The sequence below is a fragment of the Cervus canadensis genome, chromosome 28 (assembly GCF_019320065.1).
Source record: "Cervus canadensis isolate Bull #8, Minnesota chromosome 28, ASM1932006v1, whole genome shotgun sequence".
NCBI classification, from domain to species: Eukaryota; Metazoa; Chordata; class Mammalia; order Artiodactyla; family Cervidae; genus Cervus; species Cervus canadensis.
Genome location: NC_057413.1, coordinates 49,767,682 through 49,785,803, shown reverse-complemented (window position 1 = coordinate 49,785,803; position 18,122 = coordinate 49,767,682). Strand labels below are relative to the sequence as shown.

The 18,122-nt window shown below is 34.9% G+C and overlaps 1 protein-coding gene across 5 annotated transcripts in view; it reads left to right on the top strand.

Moving 5' to 3' along the window:
- Nucleotides 1-18,122, top strand: part of SUPT3H (SPT3 homolog, SAGA and STAGA complex component) — a 347,771-nt gene that overhangs the window by 48,280 nt on the left and 281,369 nt on the right. Inside the window, exon 1 of one of the 5 annotated variants that reach the window (XM_043449967.1) lies at nt 415-2,476. The exons of the other annotated variants lie outside the window; for them this stretch is intronic. Coding sequence (XP_043305902.1) covers nt 2,439-2,476 — 38 coding nt within the window. The 5' untranslated portion in view covers nt 415-2,438. Of the gene's footprint in view, nt 1-414; nt 2,477-18,122 lie in introns of those variants that run through there. 5 annotated transcript variants of the gene reach the window in all.

Sequence of the window (18,122 nt, the reverse complement as noted above, 5' to 3'; positions counted from 1 at the left end):
TGATCTATTATAATACAGTCATTTTATCACTATCAGTCTTGTGCCCATTTCTGTGTTTTTTTTTAATTGTTTTAAATGTCTATTTGTTGCTGTTCTATTTTTCTTTTAGTTGAGAACAGTAGAAGCAAAATAGGTTTGATGTAGGAGTGGTATAAATTGTAGAAATCCTATTTTGGCTTAAAATGTTCTCATTGATTATGAGGTTTCAACAGGGAATTTTCTTAATTTATTGTTTCACTGTGGTATGTGGCAATTTTTTTGGCAGTTTTTTTGGATTTAATGTATAGCTGTTGAGACATATATAGAATTTACTGGATCTTATATTGATGCTTTGAAAAATGTTTATATTAGTAAAATACATATAATTTTATTAATATTTTAAATTATGATGATTATGAGAGATTCAATTCTACTTTCTTATTTTAATGGGATATATATCCATGTTAACTGCACACACATGTGCTATTGTATGTATGTACAAGGTATTATTTTGTGGTACTTTAAAACATTTATGTGGTGTGTGTATATATATGTATTGTATAAAATGTGATATTTTTTGTAATGGGAGTACTCTTTGTTTTCCTCTGCAGTGTCTTTTAGTTTTATGAAAACCCAAAACACTGCCATATCCATGATTGTTTGAACAACTTCATTTGGTTGGTATAAGCAGCTTTCTGGCTGACCGTGAGATGATGTGGAAATTGGATGCCTAAAGAGAAAGTAGTTAACTTCTGTCTCCCTCTCTCTCCCCTTTTCTTTCCGTTTCCACTCCTCCCACTTTCTTCCCTTTCTCCTCTAGGCTTTTCTGGTTTCTCTTTCTCTGTTTTGACATTTCTATGAAATCTCAAAGTAGATTCTTAAGGTCCTTGTAGGCGATATTGACATTAATCTTCACTAATGAATACGTAGGAGGTCTGCAGCTTCTAACATTCAAGGCGAATTATCGTTATAGCTTGATATAGTACACCTCATTTGTTAGGTGGTATTGGCATCTGATTGCAGAGATTTTCTTTCTTTTAACAATTTTAAGTCCTTCCTCTGTGTTAATTTACTTTAACATTATTTCACACAAATTTAGGACTTTAATTGTGAGGATTACTTTTTTCTCCCTTGGACAGTTTTTCAAAGTACATAGTGATCCATACTTGTTTAATGTTACTGTATAAATAATTCATGTTTCTTATAATTATTAAAACAATTCATCTTCTATTGCTGTCACTTTTCCAAGGAGAAAAAAAGGCGAGAACTTGCAGAAAATATGGGAAACATGCTCATATGACAGCTGAGGATGTGGCTAGGGTAAAGCAGGAAACTCCTACCCACAATGCAATGTTACATATACTACCACTTAATAAAATTTATATCAAACATGCTACTGACAAAACCAAAGAAAAATAATATCCCTGCGATACTAGTTAACGTACTAAATATATCTAGGGAAAAGTGAAACTAATCTTTTGGAACCTTTGTACTTAGAGAATATAGTGAATGAAACTGGGACATCATAGCACATTGGAGCCTTTGTGCTATGGGTCTTGCTTGTAGGTGAAACTGTCCTATAAGGAGAACTTTTTGGATATTCACTTTCCTGGAAAAGACACAAAAGGGCACGCTTTCTTTTTTGATTGAATCATTGCAGTATTTTACAGGGTTCGAGAATGTTGTCATCTAGTAAGAAAAATAAGTTAAATTATGAGATGTTCATCATATTTATTTAAACTCTTTACCCATCCAGGTATATTTCTTTGCATCTTAAATTGGTTTTTATTGCCAGATTTGACATGGGGTTTGAAGTGTTCATTGGAGGCAATTTTCTTTCCAAAGTAATTGTTTTTCTTGCTTTTTAGTTATTGTAACCTACCTATAGCTTACCTGGCCAGTCTATATGCTTTACTAAAGGGAGGTTAGTCTGAGGCAGAAAAACTGATTGTATAATGTCATTGAAAAAGATACAAAGATATCTTTCATAAAAGAAAAGCAGGTTTTAATATCCCTAGAGTTTCTGTTTCAAGTCTTAATTTCCTGTGCTCTTAACTGTCAGACTTTAGTAATCTGGATGAATTTAGTACATTAGTAATTTAGATGAATTTTGAGATTTTATGAGGGAGATTTTCAAATATTTAAGGGAAGATAGAGAGTTTTCAAATTGGTAAATAATGTATAGAAATTGTGTGAGATAAAGAACAGAAGAGACTATGAAGAACAGAAGAGACCAGTGTTAGTTTTGAAAGATTCTTTCTTAGTACTCCCAGTTATGTAAATGGCTACTGTTTCAGACCCGCCACGGTATTTGTCATCTCACCATTTAAACATTAGTATATTGTCTGTCTCTCTGTATCTCTGTTAAGGATGATTTGCTTAATTGTTTGAAGTGTTTTCTCCTGTAGAGACTGCTTATCAATACCAGCTGTAGCACTGTGGCTTTTCTCCATGGACTCATGGTGGTCTTTGGAACCACGTTCTTCAGCTTTGACAGGTGAGACAGAGGCTCTCCAGTGCCACTGCATTCGGGTGAATCTAGCTGTGGTTGGAGAAAGTGCATCTTGCCAAAGTATATGGGTGAGACCACACACAGCCTTTAAAATAGTTATTGTAGGCTTATTTTTAGGGATACATGTCTTGACAGTTCTTTTATTTGTATGCCAATTTCATCGCTGTGTATAGATTTTTCATTGGTTTCTGTAAAAAGGGAGTTGCAGATTTAGGTCTCTATTTGTTAAGTCTTGTGTATAATTTACACTGGAAAATACTTTGAATTCAGCCATAATTAACAATACAGAGAATATATTGAAAATGAATCACTAGAATACTGATCTTTTTGTTTTTATAAATTTGACGGTATTCCCTTTGGAAATCTCAATTTCCCAGTCTGTTTAGTAGTCAAAAATTGCTTCAATTTGAACCTTAAGATTAAATAAATTATGAAAGAATTTGAAAATATTTATAAACTTTACTTGTATTCATAATAAGAAAAAACTTGTGGTTTGTGTTATTCAGAAGTACATATTTTTATAAATTGGTATAATAAAGCAATATTGGTATAATAAAGCATTGTTCAAAATATAAGTTCTGCACTAAATAAAAGCTTGAAAACTTCGAAACAAATTGCCAAAGAAGTCAGTTTCTTAGTGCATAGGCATAATATGCAAACTATTCAGTCTTTTTATGGGATGATTAAAGCTTTATTTAACTTGGTGAACTCGAAAAATTCACCATATGTTTTTTAAAAAAGCATGTTTTGTCTTCTAAAACTGGCTTTTTCAGTGACCAGTAAAGGGCACGTTTTAGACTTTTATAAAATATTGCTTCTTTTTATAAGATGATACAGTATTTGGGTAGTTAGTTATTCATGATTCCTGTTATTCGTGATAGCAGTATTAAAGTGTAATTTCTTAAGTCCTGGCATGTCTTGGTCATAAGACTTCTCACTTGATCAATGGATGTTGGCTAGGTATATATTTATAAAAAATATAATCAGCTATGATAAGATTGTGGTTTCATTCTAAATATTTTCATAGTGAAAACAGAATCTACTGAGATAATTGGAAATTCAATTTCCTTCCCATCATTATCCCAGTACCTTTCCATTTCTAATGGTTCTGGCAGGGAAGGTCTGGGGAGGTTGTGTTCCTACAGCTTTTCTAGAGAACAAGTTTTTGGAAAGACGAGAGAAGATAGTATACCCAAAAAGACTATTTAAAGAAAAATTTGGTCCTTGTCACTCAGAAACTGATCATGTACGTTAACCTTGATTGGATGCTAGATTTTTAAAAAAGCTTCAAAAATCATTTTTAGGGTATTTGAGGAAACTGGAATATGACTTGATATTGATGATACCATGGAATGTTAGTTAAGCATGATAATGTCGTTGCGCATTCAAAGGAAAATATCCTTACTCTTAAAAAAGTACGTGATGAGTTATTTTCATGATGAGTTATTTTCATGAAGTCAGTGCTATACTTAATCAAATTCATACAGAAAACAGATGTGGCAAAATGTTAACAATTGGTGAGTTCAGGTGAAGGACTTTTTTTTTTTTGCTGTTTATTATAGGCTTCCCTGATGGCTCAGTGGGTAAAAAAATCTGCCTGCCAATGCAAGAGACTCAAGTTTGCTCCCTGGTTTGGGAAGAGCCTCTGGAGGAGAAAATGCCAACCCACTCCAGTAGTCTTGCCTGAAAAATCCCATGGACAAAGGAGCCTGGTGGGCTACAGTCCAAAGAGTTGCAAAGAGTCAGACACAACTGAGCACAAATTTACTGTTTTTCATCTTAAACAATAACTTCTGAAAGGTGAAACATTTTATAGAAAAAGTGTATAGGGATTTGATTTCAAATTGAAATCAGATAGATGGGGAAAATTCATTTATTTGAATAATAGTAAGTGTTTTTTTAAGTGAATATGGATAGCCTGGGGTATACATAGCAGTTTTAGGTTTTAGGTTATAGTTTTGTTTTTACGTTGGAATTCTGTTCATATTAAAACAAATAATTTTCACAAATTTATATGTGGCAAATGTAAATTGGAAATGGTAAATTATTTTTGAATATCATTTCAGTTCAGTAGCTTAGTCGTGTCTAACTCTTTGCGGTCCCATGGACTACACCACACCAGACTTCCCTGTCCATCACCAATCCTGGAACTTACTCCGACTCACCATCTAACCATCTCATCTTGTCATCCCCTTTTCCTCCCACCTTCAATCTTTCCCAGCATCAGGGTCTTTTCCAATGAGTCAGTTCTTCGCATCAGGTGGCCAGAGTATTGGAGTTTCAGCTTCAGCATCAGTCCTTCCAGTGAATATTCAGGACTGATTTCCTTTAGGATGGACTGGTTGGATCTCCTTGCTGTCCAAGGGACTCTCAAGAGTCTTCTCCAATGCCACAGTTCAAAAGCATCAATTCTTCAGCTCTCAGCTTTCTTTATAGTCCAACTCTCACATCCATACATGACTGTTGGAAAAATCATAGCTTTGATTAGATGGACTTTTGTTGATAATGTCTCTGCTTTTTAATATGAGGTCTAGGTTTGTCTTCCCTGGTGGCTCAGAGGTTAAAGTGTCTGCCTTCAATGCAGGAGACCCGGGTTCAATCCTTGGGTTGGGAAGATCCCCTGGAGAAGGAAATGGTAACCCACTCCAGTATTCTTGCCTGGAGAATCCCATGGACAGAGGAGCCTGGTGGGCTATAGTCCACGGGGTTGCAAAGTGTCGGACACGACTGAGCGACTTCACTTTCACTTTCAGGTTTGTCATTGCTTTTCTTCCACGGAGCAAGTGTCTTTTAATTTCATGGCTGCAGTCACCATCTGCAGTGATTTGGGAGCCCCCCAAAATAAAGTCTTTCTCTCTTTCCATTATTTCCCCATCTATTTGCCATGAAGTAATGGGACTGGATGCCATGATCTTAGCTTTTTGAATGTTGAGTTTTAAGCCAGCTTTATCACTCTTCTGTTTCACCTTCATCAAGAGGCTCTTTAGTTTTTCTTCGCTTTCTGCCATAAGGGTGGTGTCATCTGCATATTTGAGGTTATTGATATTTCTCCCGGCAATCTTGATTCCAGTTTGTGCTTCATCTAGCCTAGCATTTTGCATGAGGTACTCTTCAGATAAGTTAAATTTGAAAACAGCCATCTAAAAAATTACGCATTTGTATTATAGTAACTCAAGTCTAGACCAATAAGCTAGAGGTTTTTGAGGCTCAAAATAAACATGTTGTTACTACGTCATTGTTTACTAATTGGATGCTTCTAAAATATGTAAAAATGCCTTTAAAAGTAATGATAAGATTCCTGTGACTTTTATCCACAGATTTGTTTTCTTTTCAGATTGTTCTGGATTTAATGCCCAAGCATAAAATATTAAAAAAATCTTGTTAGAGATTATGAACTATTTTTTTTCATTTATATTTGAATTTAGATCTGAGTAAAGGAATAATTATTTTTGATATTACTTAATCTCTAAAACATTCATTTTACCCGTCACTGTACATAATAATCCAAAGTAAACTAGTTTTCTGAGGATTCATCTACATTAGCTAGACTGACTATTGGGTGATGATGATGATTACAACAAATGAGCAGGAAAAGGACCCATTATTTCTTTTCATTGGTAAAGACCAGTTGAACCCATATTTTGATCTGAACTTGATAGTGTATAAAATTAATAGTGTATTAATACTTTAAAATAAATGATGTGTTAATACTTAGTATATAAATACTTAAAATATGTGGTAATACCTTAAAATAAATGAGGTATATATAAAATGAGTTTTTTGGGTTTTTTTAGTATTTATTTTTGTTTATTTATTTGGATGCCCCATGTCTTAGTTGTGGCATGTGGGATCTAGTTCCCTGACCAGGGATCAAACCTTGCCGCCTTGCATTGGGAGTGTGGAGTCTTAGCCACTGGACCACCAGGGAAGTCCCAAAATGATATAGTTTTAAGCAAAAGTTTACAGTTCATATTCTTAAACACCTTATTTTATCCACGATTATTTTAAGCAATTCCAGTTATTACATACCTAACTAAAGATCAGATAGTTGAAAAAATTAGTGCTATATAAATCTCATAAAATTTTATTGTAAAAGAGCAGTCTCCCTCTCTTTTTTCTCCCCTGTAAGCTCTTGGTCTTTGCCTATTTATCCTCATTTATTATTAAGTTCTAACATGATTGTTTTTATACTACTCCCCTTTCCCCAATATTTAATTATAAGACAGACACATAAATCATGACAAGTCATGAGACTAACCTGTCTGGGAAGTAAGCAGAAGCCTCAAAAAGCATCCTCCAAGGTCATTTAAATGGATTCAAACTCCCCTGTCTACCTTAATAGTTTTTAAAAGGTATCACTGTTTTGAAAGTAGTTTAACAAACAGGAGGAACAGTTTATTAACCTTACTTTGTTTTAAAAGTTAAGGAAATGTTTAATATTAGGGAAGATTTTTATCCAAAATTAATTCATAACAGTTTTGGCATTTAAAGTTATAATGTTCATTAATAGGAAGATTAACTTTTGAGGAATAAAACCTGGCCTAAAATTTAATGGTTATATACAGATTTATTTATTATGTTTTGCTTTCTCTTTGTACCATTTTAAATATCCGGAGTTCTTGTCCTTTTAGCTATCAACTAATATTTTTTTTTTTTCAACTAATATTTTTTAAAAAATTAGGACTCCTGAAGGTTGCATGTTTCTGGAAGAGCATAGAGATTATTCTATGTAATTGGTATATATGACAGCATTGATCTGTAGTTATTTACTGCATGAAATCTTTATAAAGCTTAACAGTGGAAATGTGAGAAAGAACCACTTAAAAACTTGATAGGTTTTATTTTTTAGAGCCATTTTTATTTTTATAGAAATTTGAGCAGAAAGTACAGAGTTCCTAATATGCTTCCATCAGCCTTCAATTTTCCTTGCTAATATTAACTTCTTGCAGTGGGGCTTTGTGTTTGTTACAATTGATGAACCAGTATTGATATGTTATCTCCTAAAGTCAGTAGTTTATATTAGGCATCATTCTTCATGTTGTGCAGTTCTGAGGTTTGATCAAATGCCTCATGTTATATATCCATTATTATAGTATGATACAGAATATTTTTTCTAGAAATTGCCATAAAATTTTGGTTAAATATGCATATCAAAATTTAACATCTTAACTATTTTAGGAACTGGTGTTTTACTCTTTTTCAGTGCTTTTTCAGAATGTCATAAAGTTGGAATCATACAAAATTAAGCCTTTTCAGGCTGAATTCTTCCACTTAGCAGTGTTCATTTAGCTTCTTCTATGTCTTTTTTTGTGACTTAAAAGCTGATTTCCTTTTACTTCTGAAAAATATTTCATTGTATGGATATACTGCAGTTTGTTTATCAATTTATGTATTGAAGGAAATGTCGGTTTCTTCCAGTTTCTGGCTGCTATAAACATGAGTGCTGGTTTTTTTGTGGATGTAAGTTTTCAAATCATTTGAGTAAACACTTAGGAACGTGATTTCTAGATTGTTTGCTAGGTCATGCTTAACTTTGTAAGAAACTGACAAACTGTCATCCAAAGCGGCTGCATCGTTTTGTGTTCACAGCAGTAAAGAATCGCTTCCATTGCTCCCTGCTCGTCAGATTTGCTGTTCTCAGGGTTTTAGATTTTAGCTATTCTGCTAGGTGTGTAGTGATACCTCATCATTGTTTTAATTTGTAGTTCCTTAATGGCAAATGGTGTTGAGCAACTTTTCATGTGCTTGTTTGCCATTTATATCTCTTAGGGAGGTATCTGTTCAGATCTTTCCCCCATTTTAAATTAAAATCTTTTAAATTGACTTTTAAGAGTTCTTTGTATATACCACATTTTGTTTATACATTCATTTGTTGATGGACACTTGAATTATTTCTACCTTTAGGTCATTATGAATAATGCTGTAATTGAACATTGATATACCTTCATGTTCTTTCCTTGGCTTATTGCATTAGCTGGAACTTCTCATATGATGCTGAATAGGAGTGATGAAAGGTAATATCCTTGCCTTGTTACTGATCTTAGGGAGGAAAGCATCTAGTTTCTCACCATCAAGTATGACATTAACTATGGAGTATTTTGCATATATTTGTTATCAAGTTGAAGAATTTTAATTTGCTGAGAATTTTTATCATGAATAGGTGTTGGATTTTGTCAAATTTTATCTATTGATAGGAGCATATGGCCTTTAGTCTTTTGGTATGATGGATTAGATATGCTGATTCTCAAATAATTCCCATTTGGTTGTGGTGAATACTTCTTTTTATACATTATTGAATTTTATGGAGTTTTTTTTTTTTCATTTATGTTCATGGAAGATGTAATTATGTATTTTTCCTTACTTATAATGTCTTTGTCTGGTAATAGAGAATGGTGACCTCATAGAATGAGTTAGGCAGTATTCCCTCTGGATCAGATTGTAGAGAATTGCAGATAATTTCTTCCTTAAATTTGCTAGAATTCACCAGTGCAACCATCTGGACCTGGCTTTTTCTGTTTTGTAAGATTATTAATTATTCATTCAATTTTTTTTTTCATTCAATTTTTAAAATAGACATTGTCCTATTCAGATGATCTGTTTGTCATTGTGTAAGTTTTGGTAGCCTATGTCTTTCAAGGAATTGATAGTAGTCTAAAATGAGAATTCTTTGCAAGTGACTGAGGGCATGCTTTTATATAAAAAAAAAATTTAAGGAAGAGGATAAGGCAACAAAAAGCCACCACTGTAGAAGAAATGAAGAATGCTTTTTCTGATTTGTTTTTGTTGTTCAGTTGTGAAGTTGTGTCTGACTCTTTGCATCCCTGTTGACTGTAGCACGCCAGGCTCTGCAGTCCTTCACTAACTCCTGGAGTTTGCTCAGATTCATGTCCATTGAGTTGGTGATACTACCTAACCATCTCATCCTCTACCACTCGCTTCTCCTTTTGCCTTCAGTCTTTCCCAGCATCAGGGTCTTTCCAGTGAATCAGCTCTTTGCATTAGGTAGTCCAAGTATTTGAAATTCAACTTCAACATCAGTCCTTCAGTGAACATCCAGGGTTGATTTCCTTTAGTATTGACTGGTTTGATCTCCTTGCAGTCCAAGGGCCTCTCAAAAGTCTTCTCCAGCACCATAGTTCAAAAGCATCAGTTCTTTAGCTCTCAGCCTTCTCTATGGTCCAACTCTCACATCTGTACCTGACTACTGAAAAACCATAGTGTTGAGTATATGGACCTTTTTTGGCAAAGTGATGTCTCTGCTTTTTTTAATATGCTGTCTAGTTTTGTCATAGCTTTCATTCCAGGGAGCAAGCATCTTAATTTCATAGCTGCAGTCACTGTCTGCACTGATTTTGGAGCCCAAGAAAAGAAAATCTGTCATTGCTTCCACTTTTTCCCCTTCTATTTGCCATGAAGTGATGGAACTGGATGCCATGATCTTAGTTTTTTGAATGTTGTGTTTTAAGCCAGCGTTTTCACTCTCGTCTTTTACCCATATCAAGAGGCAGTTTAGTTCTTCACTTTCTGCCATTAGAGTGGTATCATCTGCATGTCTGAGGTTGTTGATATTTCCCTTGGCAGTCTTCATTCCAGCTTGTGATTCATCCAGCCCAGCATTTTGCATGATGTACTCTGAAGTTAAGTTAAATAAACAAGGTGACAGTATACAGCGTTGTTGTAGTTCATTCCCAATTTTGAACCAGTCATTTGTTTCATGTCCAGTTCTAAGTGTTGCTTCTTGACCTGCATACAGGTTTCCCCAAAGACAGGTCAGGTGGTCTGGTCTTGTGATCCACACGGTCTTAGGTTTTAGCAGAAGTAGATGTTTTAGTAGAAGTAGATTCTCTTGCTTTCTGCATGATCCAGTGAATGTTGTTCTTTTCCTTTCTTTTCTTTGATTGTGGCCAGCCTTGTGGTTGTGAACCACACTGTTCTTTAAAATTGAACTAACACTCATTCTAAGATTGTAAGGATCATTTAAATAACTTGGCAGATAAAATATTTGGCATATTACAGAGTATTATACATTTACCTTTACTTTTTATGTTGTGATGTGCAGTTCAAACTGAAATTGGATTTAAACCATAGGTATGTTTCTTAGTTTTTACAAGACATGTATAGAAAGGGAATCATAAAACTAGATTATGATCAACCATTGGGCAAACTAATTGAAGCCTACAGAATTAAGTTTTTGGTCATTCCTTTTTACTTTTAAAATATATTATTCTTGATAACAGTTTCTGTATAAGATGGCTGAGAATCTATTTCATTTTCAATGCCTGTTTGTTGGCAGAAGGGCTGCTTTCACTAAAATTTGCCATTGGTAGGCTTTGTTGTACATCGTGTTTATATTAATTTAGAAAATGGCAAAATGTTGCATAATATGAAGAACAGAGGCACTCGTAATTCTTTTTCCTAGAGATAAAAGTTTAAATTAGCCTTTTTTTTTTTTTGCATGTATTTGAGGCATACATATGTATATGTATGTGATGTTTTAATTTAATTTTTAAGTTAACATTGTGGTATGTTTTCTAAATATATTAGAAATCTCTAGTACCATTTTAGTTGCTATATAGTGTTCCTTCTTGTAGGTGTTATAGCATTTTCATATGGTTGAACTATTATTTCTGTAGTTTGTATATTTAACACCTTTTTTTTTTTGTATTTGGGTCTTCAATTATTTTAAGGTTTCTTTAATTTCAGGGGTTACCTCTTTTAGAACCTGTTACTGCTTTTGTTTTTAAATAGTCATCAGTTTAATATCATTGCTTTATATAATTCAATGAAGCATCTTTACTTATTTTGATGCTTTTTAAACTGGAAACTTCTGTGATTTTATGGCTTTTTACCAGGGATAATCAAAAGTCATAAGATTAAAATGAACCATATTTTGGAAACATCATTTTTAAGTTTGGGTAACTTTAAAAATATAATTTAATGTGGATGTGTTATGAGATCAAGGTTAAGTTAGAAGGACATTTAAATATAGAACTGGAGATTTAAAAAAAATTTGATAAATTTTGATAGGGAGCTTTGAGAAATAAATTGGTTTAGTTTGCAATACATAAGATTTTCAAAATTTATCATTTAGTTCATTTATCATTTAGTTCATAAAATAATGAGTATGCTGCTAATCTCCAATCATGTATTTTTCTCATTTGAGCAGACCAAGTAGCTGTGTATGTTTTACAATGTATTGTTTTGGACTTCTGAGTTATGTGTCATTAAAATTAGATAACATTTTAATAAATATTCTTTACACATGTTAGGCATATCTTGTAAGATTTGTTTCTGGTTTTTGTAAACGATTTGGTATTTTACAGATAAATCAAGTGTGTGGAAACTTCCGCACAGATGTGTGGAAATTAACTGTGAAACATCTTTAATTCTCCTCTTCAATCCATTTTTCCTTCATTTAAGTAACTAAAATTAAATAAGAAAGAATTTTAGTTTTTCCTGATTGTGAAACTTACACATGTTGAAGTGTAGAAAACAAAATTTTTCATTGGCACCATCATTCTTCCAGTCATTCAGTTTGCTATTTTGTTCTTTGACTGCTTCGTTTTTTTAATTCTTATCACTTGTTTCTCTGTATCCTTTCTTTTCCTTCCATTTTTCCAACTTGGTTTAGACTCAGAACTTCCCTACTTTTGTCTTATGAATTATGACCTCATTCCTCTGTCTCCAAATTTATGCACTCTAGTACTTAAAATTTTTTCTTTTATTACTACAGACCTCTTATATACTTATATATAGTTAGGTTACATGCTTGTTCTAAGTAACAGCACTAAACATTATATCCTGAAGTTGTTTCTCACTGTCTGTGCTTCTTTTTATTCCGTTGGCTTCTTTGTCTCCACTTTCTCAAGTCCTGGTCATCCTCCAAGTTTTCACAAACCTTTCTGTAAAACTGGTTAGTGAACTTCAGAGTGAGAACCGCATGAGGCTATAGAAAGCTAACCACTCTGGACTTTGTCAAAACTATGTTCTAGCCCCAGCTCTGCTGATGATCAACTCTGTGATTCAACCTCTGAAATTTTCTGCTTCTTCATCTCTACAGTGGGCATAATCATTTTATGAATAGTGTGAAAATTAAATTAGATAATATTTGTAAAGTGCCTAATACAAGGAACTGGTTAAGTAAATTATGCTGAGTCACTCATTCAGTATGTATGGGATGTCTGGATGTGCTGGGTCTTCTCTAGGTGATGAACTACACAGGGAAGTAGATGTTGAAATTTTAAAATTATACATACCATTAATAATTTAAGGGAGAAGGGTTATGAAGGTGATAGAAAGTAAGACTGTCTTTTATATTTTCAGTAATAAAAGCAAAAGTTCCTGTGCTTGAATAGCAAAAAGGCCTTTTCCTGCTGCAGCTAAAGAGACTCTATATAGAATGTTTATGAACGTATCTTTAGATTTTTTAAAACCAGGGTAGCTTTAGGATTGTGTGATTTAGGTTGATAAACCTCAAGCTCACTGTTTTCATCTATAAGATAGGGTTAAGAGTGAAAGTGAAGTCTTTCAGTCGTGTCCAACTCTTTGTGACCCTGTGGACTGTAGCCCACCAGGCTCCTTTGTCCATGGGATTCTCCAGGCAAGAATACTGGAGTGGGTTGCCATTTCCTTCTCCAGGGGATCTTCCCCACCAAGGATCGAACCCAGGTCTCCCTCATTGCAGGCAGACGCTTTAACCTCTGATCCACCAGGGAAGCCCTTCCTCTCAATTCAGTTCAGTTGCTCAGTCATGTCTGATTCTTTGCGACCCCATGGACTGCGGCATACCAGGCTTCCCTGTCCATCACCAGCTCCCGGAGCTTGCTCAAACTCATGCCCATCGAGTTGGTGATGCCATTCAACCATCTCATCCTCTGTTGTCCCCTTCTCCTCCTGCCCTCAATCTTTCCCAGCATCAGGGTCTTTCCAGTGAGTTGGTTCTTCTCGTCAGGTGGCCAAAGTATTGGAGCTTCAGCTTCAGCATGTCCTTTCAACGAATAATCAGGACTGATTTCTTCTAGGATTGACTGGTCTGATGATCTTGCAGTCCAAGGGGTAGTTCCTCTTGGACTCTCAAGGTAGTTCCTCTAGCCTTGGACTTTTGTTAAGAATGTGATTAGATAATGTATGTAAGCCAGTTAGCACAGGGCTGCAGTGCTATTGTAGGTCCTCAGTAGTAACACCACCAGAGATAAAGAAATGGAAGGAAGTACGTGAATGCTAAGTGACTTATCCACAGTCTTGCAGTTAGGAGTTGGTAATGGCAGCAAAAGAAGCTGCCATTGCCACCTACCTCTCTCACTGCCTTCTGTGAGTTTGTGGTTTCTGGTATCACCAAAGTTTTATCCATGTTGTTTTTACTGCAGATGTTTGTTACATGGAAGAATAGGCAAGGGGAGAGAATCATAGTGAATTTTCCTTGGCAGTTGAGAGGAATTTGCCTATCAGTGATACTTGCTGATCGTCAAGAATCTAGAGAGTCTGGTGAAATACTGTATGTACAGAATTACTATTAGATTGCTGAAAGGTCATAAGATTGATAATCTAATTGTGGTTTAGATTGACTTCTAAGAGAACAAGTAATATTTTGAGAACTCTTTGTTCTACTTGGTGATACCATTGATATAAGGAAAGCTGTATTATCTTCTAATTCTGAAGGGTATCATTTACATTTTTTTTTCCTATCACTTAATAACTGTGACTTTGGATAAACCACATAACCTCTGAGTTGCTATCCAAAATAATTAAAAGTGATGACAATGCATCTGGAAAGATTATTGTAAGGCTAAAATGAGATAAAGTTTAATACCCCCTAACATAATGTTTAGCTCGTAGTAGATGTGGCATTCATGCATTATATCATTGCTTTGTCAGCTGTGAAGCTTCTCTTTTTATCTCCCATTTTGCAAATGAGGAAGCAGAAGCCCAGAATTGACCCAGTTCATACAGCCAATAGGTAGTGTGTCTAAGATTGGAACCCAGATCCATCTACCTTCTTTGCTAACTAGAATTCTGTATAGAAGAGTTATGTTTTAGGTGGAGTTTAGACCAGAAAGCGTTTCTGATATCTCTTCTAGATTTTATTTTCTGAAGGCCAGTCTTTGTAGTTTCTCTCTTTTGCTTGCAGTGTAGAGGTTGAATAAGACTTTTTGGGCAAGTCTGTGGGACTAAATGCTGGGTACTTCACTTTCCTGACCTTCTAGTTCCTCATTTGCCAACTGGGAGTAGCATGGCATCTTTCTCAGTGGGATTTTGTGACATCATACTGGGGGATGCTTTAGTATGTAGAGTAAGCCCTCAGTGTTAGCCACTGTTACGATTCAGCGTTAGAATCAGTAGTATGCAGAGAGTTTGGAATTGGATAGACTTGAAGTCTGGTATAATTCTTCATACTTTTCAGCTTTGAGTGAATTAAGTTTTTGGAAACTTAGTTTTTTCCTTATCCTTATCTTTCAAAAGAGGTAAGACCTATGGCAGTATTTTTGTTGATGTTTATTGGATAATTTTATTTAAAACAGCACCCAAGAGAATACATGCAAAATTAATGTGAGCCTTTTCTCTTGCTCTGCTTCCTGCTCCTGCCTTTTTGTGGACTCCTCAGTGTCCTGCCCTTCTCTAGAAGCGGTTCTTTCGGTTCTAGGATGTTGCAGTTCAGGACTGCCTACACTGCGGCAGATGTAGTATAGCCTGTGCCTGGGGACAGTCTGTCTCACTCCTGGGCCAGTTACAGGTCATATTAGCTCAGTCACTGTCTTCCTTTTTGTCTGCAATTGAAAACAAGAGTCCTTCTTACTTTCCAAATAATTTTAAAATTGAGATAGAATTTGTCCAAAGAAAGACAATTGTATTTTAATATTTAAATAAGAAATTGTTACTGTTAAAAATTCATACTTCAGTCTTGGTACTGGTGTTAACAACTGACTTGTATAGTTTTTCTTTAAAATTTTTCAGCAAGCGTATTTCATTGTTATTTCCCCCTCAGCAGTCAGACTCACCACACATAATACAATTTGGGTATTACTGATGGGTATTTCCTCATAGTTACCTCTTTTTTTGGAACTAAAGATAAGGTAATTATATGCATAAGGTAAGTATGCATAAATATTTTCTAAGATGTCTATGTTAGTATATTATCTGACTTCTCAATAAAATTATTGTTATATCTTTTGGATATAATACCACTAATGATTAGATGGGCTTCCTGGGTAGTGCTAGTGGTAAAGAACCCACCTGCCAATGTAAGAGACGTGGTTTGATCCCTGGTCGGGAAGATCCCCTGGAGGAAGGCACAGCAACCCACTCCAGTATTCTTGCCTGGAGAATCACTCGGACAGAGGAGCCTGGTGGGCTATAGTCCATGGGGTCGCAGGGAATCGGACACGGCTGAAGCGACTTAGCATGCACGCAATGATTAGGTAGTATTTCATAGATTACTTTCTTAAAATGTACATAGTCATCATAAGAGCAAAATATTACATTTGGTGAGATCCTCCATGTTTTCCACCTCAGGCTAAGTGACTCAAGTCCCATTGTGTATGTAATTCCCAGAGCCAGTACCAGATCTCAGATTTTAGTTTATATTTTCATGAAAGCTGTATTATTCATTCATATCCTTGATTGTTCCAAAAAGAACTTAAAATGACTTTTAAAAGTGGAAACAGCCTTGCAAGATAGAATACATTAAGAATGAGCAATAAAATGAGGCAAAAGGACTATAAAGTAGGAAAAGAGGATGGGGTTTGGGAGTTAGGTTTGTATGTGAAATGCATACAAAACATAGAAGTTTAGCTCTTGTTAGTTTGAACCATCAGTAAACCTGAGAACCTCTCACATAGGACTAGGAAACTGAGCACCAATAGGTATTGTTACTTTTAGATCTCAGTGATGATTCCTAAAAGGTATACAGGTTTCAGGCCTTGGTTGCTGGTTAAGTCGTGACTTGCACCTTGAGGTTAAAGTGGAATAGATTTGACATCATATCATGAAGGATGAGGAGCAGAGGTTAGATGTGCCAGATAAGGGAGGTGAGCTTAGGAATGACCTGATGGCAGCACCGGGGTTTTCTTTAGAAAATAGTATTACATAAATTCTAGTAGAAAACGAGTACTTGAGGCCCCACAATTTTGTATAATAAATGTGTGACCATTGTAATATTAACCTGGAAACTTCTTAAGGCAGATGTAACAGTCTTTCTCAGCCATAAAAAGATAAAGTTATGGGAAAGCTTTGTGCAGCATATCTAGCTCTGAATAGTGTATTATTCTAATGTACAAAATTAATGCTTGTTAATTTTAAAAAGTTACAAGAGACACAAGCAATAACTAATTACTTGTGGCAGATTTGCCACAGGTAATAGGATAAATCAGTTTAAGTTGGGAAGATGTAGTTTAATTTTGGAAATAAGAAAAATTTGACTTAAGTTTCCTTAATGTTCACAGGGAGCCCAGATCCCGTGCTCTGTGACAACCTAGAGTGGTGGGATGGGGTGGGAAGTCAAAGGGAGGGGACATAATGTATATCTATGGCTGATTCTTGTTGATGTGTGGCAGAAACCAGCACAATATTGTAAAGTAATTATCCTCCAATTAAAAACTTAAAAATTGAAAAAAAATAGTGACAAGTGCTAACTCTCTCCCCCCCCCCGTGCATTGTGACTACTGTGTCATAACTTTGTTGTTTCTGATGAACGAAACATTCATCTCTGTTATGCATTGGTCATTTAACCAAAAAATAATATAGGAAAATAAACATTCTCAGCACAGCAAAAGTTTTTATTAATGTTCATAAACTTAAAAATTGTAGCAAACCTCTCTTTCTCTCTCTCTCTCTATATATATATACATAATTTTTGCCATGTTAAGCATTTTAAAGTGTATAGTGCAGTGGTCTTAAGTACATTTGAATTGTTGTCTAACCGTTGCTGTCATCCATCTCCAGAACTTTTTCATCTTTTCAAATTGAAATTCAGTACCTGTTAAACAGTAACTTCTCGTTCCTCCCTCCCTCAGCAACCACTGTCTGTTTTCTCTATGAGTCTGACTGTTCTCGGTTCTTCATATAAGTGTAATCATACAGTATTTACCCTTTTGTGACTGCCTTATTCCCTTAGTGTAGTGTCCTCAAGATTCATTCATGTTGTAATGTGTTTCACAGTTGTTTTTTTAAAGGCTGAATTCCATTATATGTGTATACTATATTTTGTTTGTCCATTCATCCTTCCTGTGAATTAGGAAATGTGTTCTTTTTGGGCAAATTAATTAGAAAGAGTCCCAGTCTGGGCTAAAAACGCTGACTGTACAGACTGACAAGAATATGACATCTTTGTATTAAAAAGCAAAAAACCACCACCACTCTCTTCTTCTGGTGTTCTTTGCCTTGCACAAGGATACACCCCTAGTGGCTCAGCCTGTACCTACTCTCTTAGCCAGGTGCTTTTGTGCAGGGTGTAAATCCTCTAACCATGCTTTATAGTCCTGCTTGTTTCTGTATTTCATATCTTTAAAACCATGTGCCTTATGTTCTGTTCCTTAATTTTTTTTCCACTCATTCATTGTACTGATTACAGTATGTGGTAGTAATTGTGCTCAGTAATGGAGATATAGAATGGATAAATCACATTAAAGTGTATTAG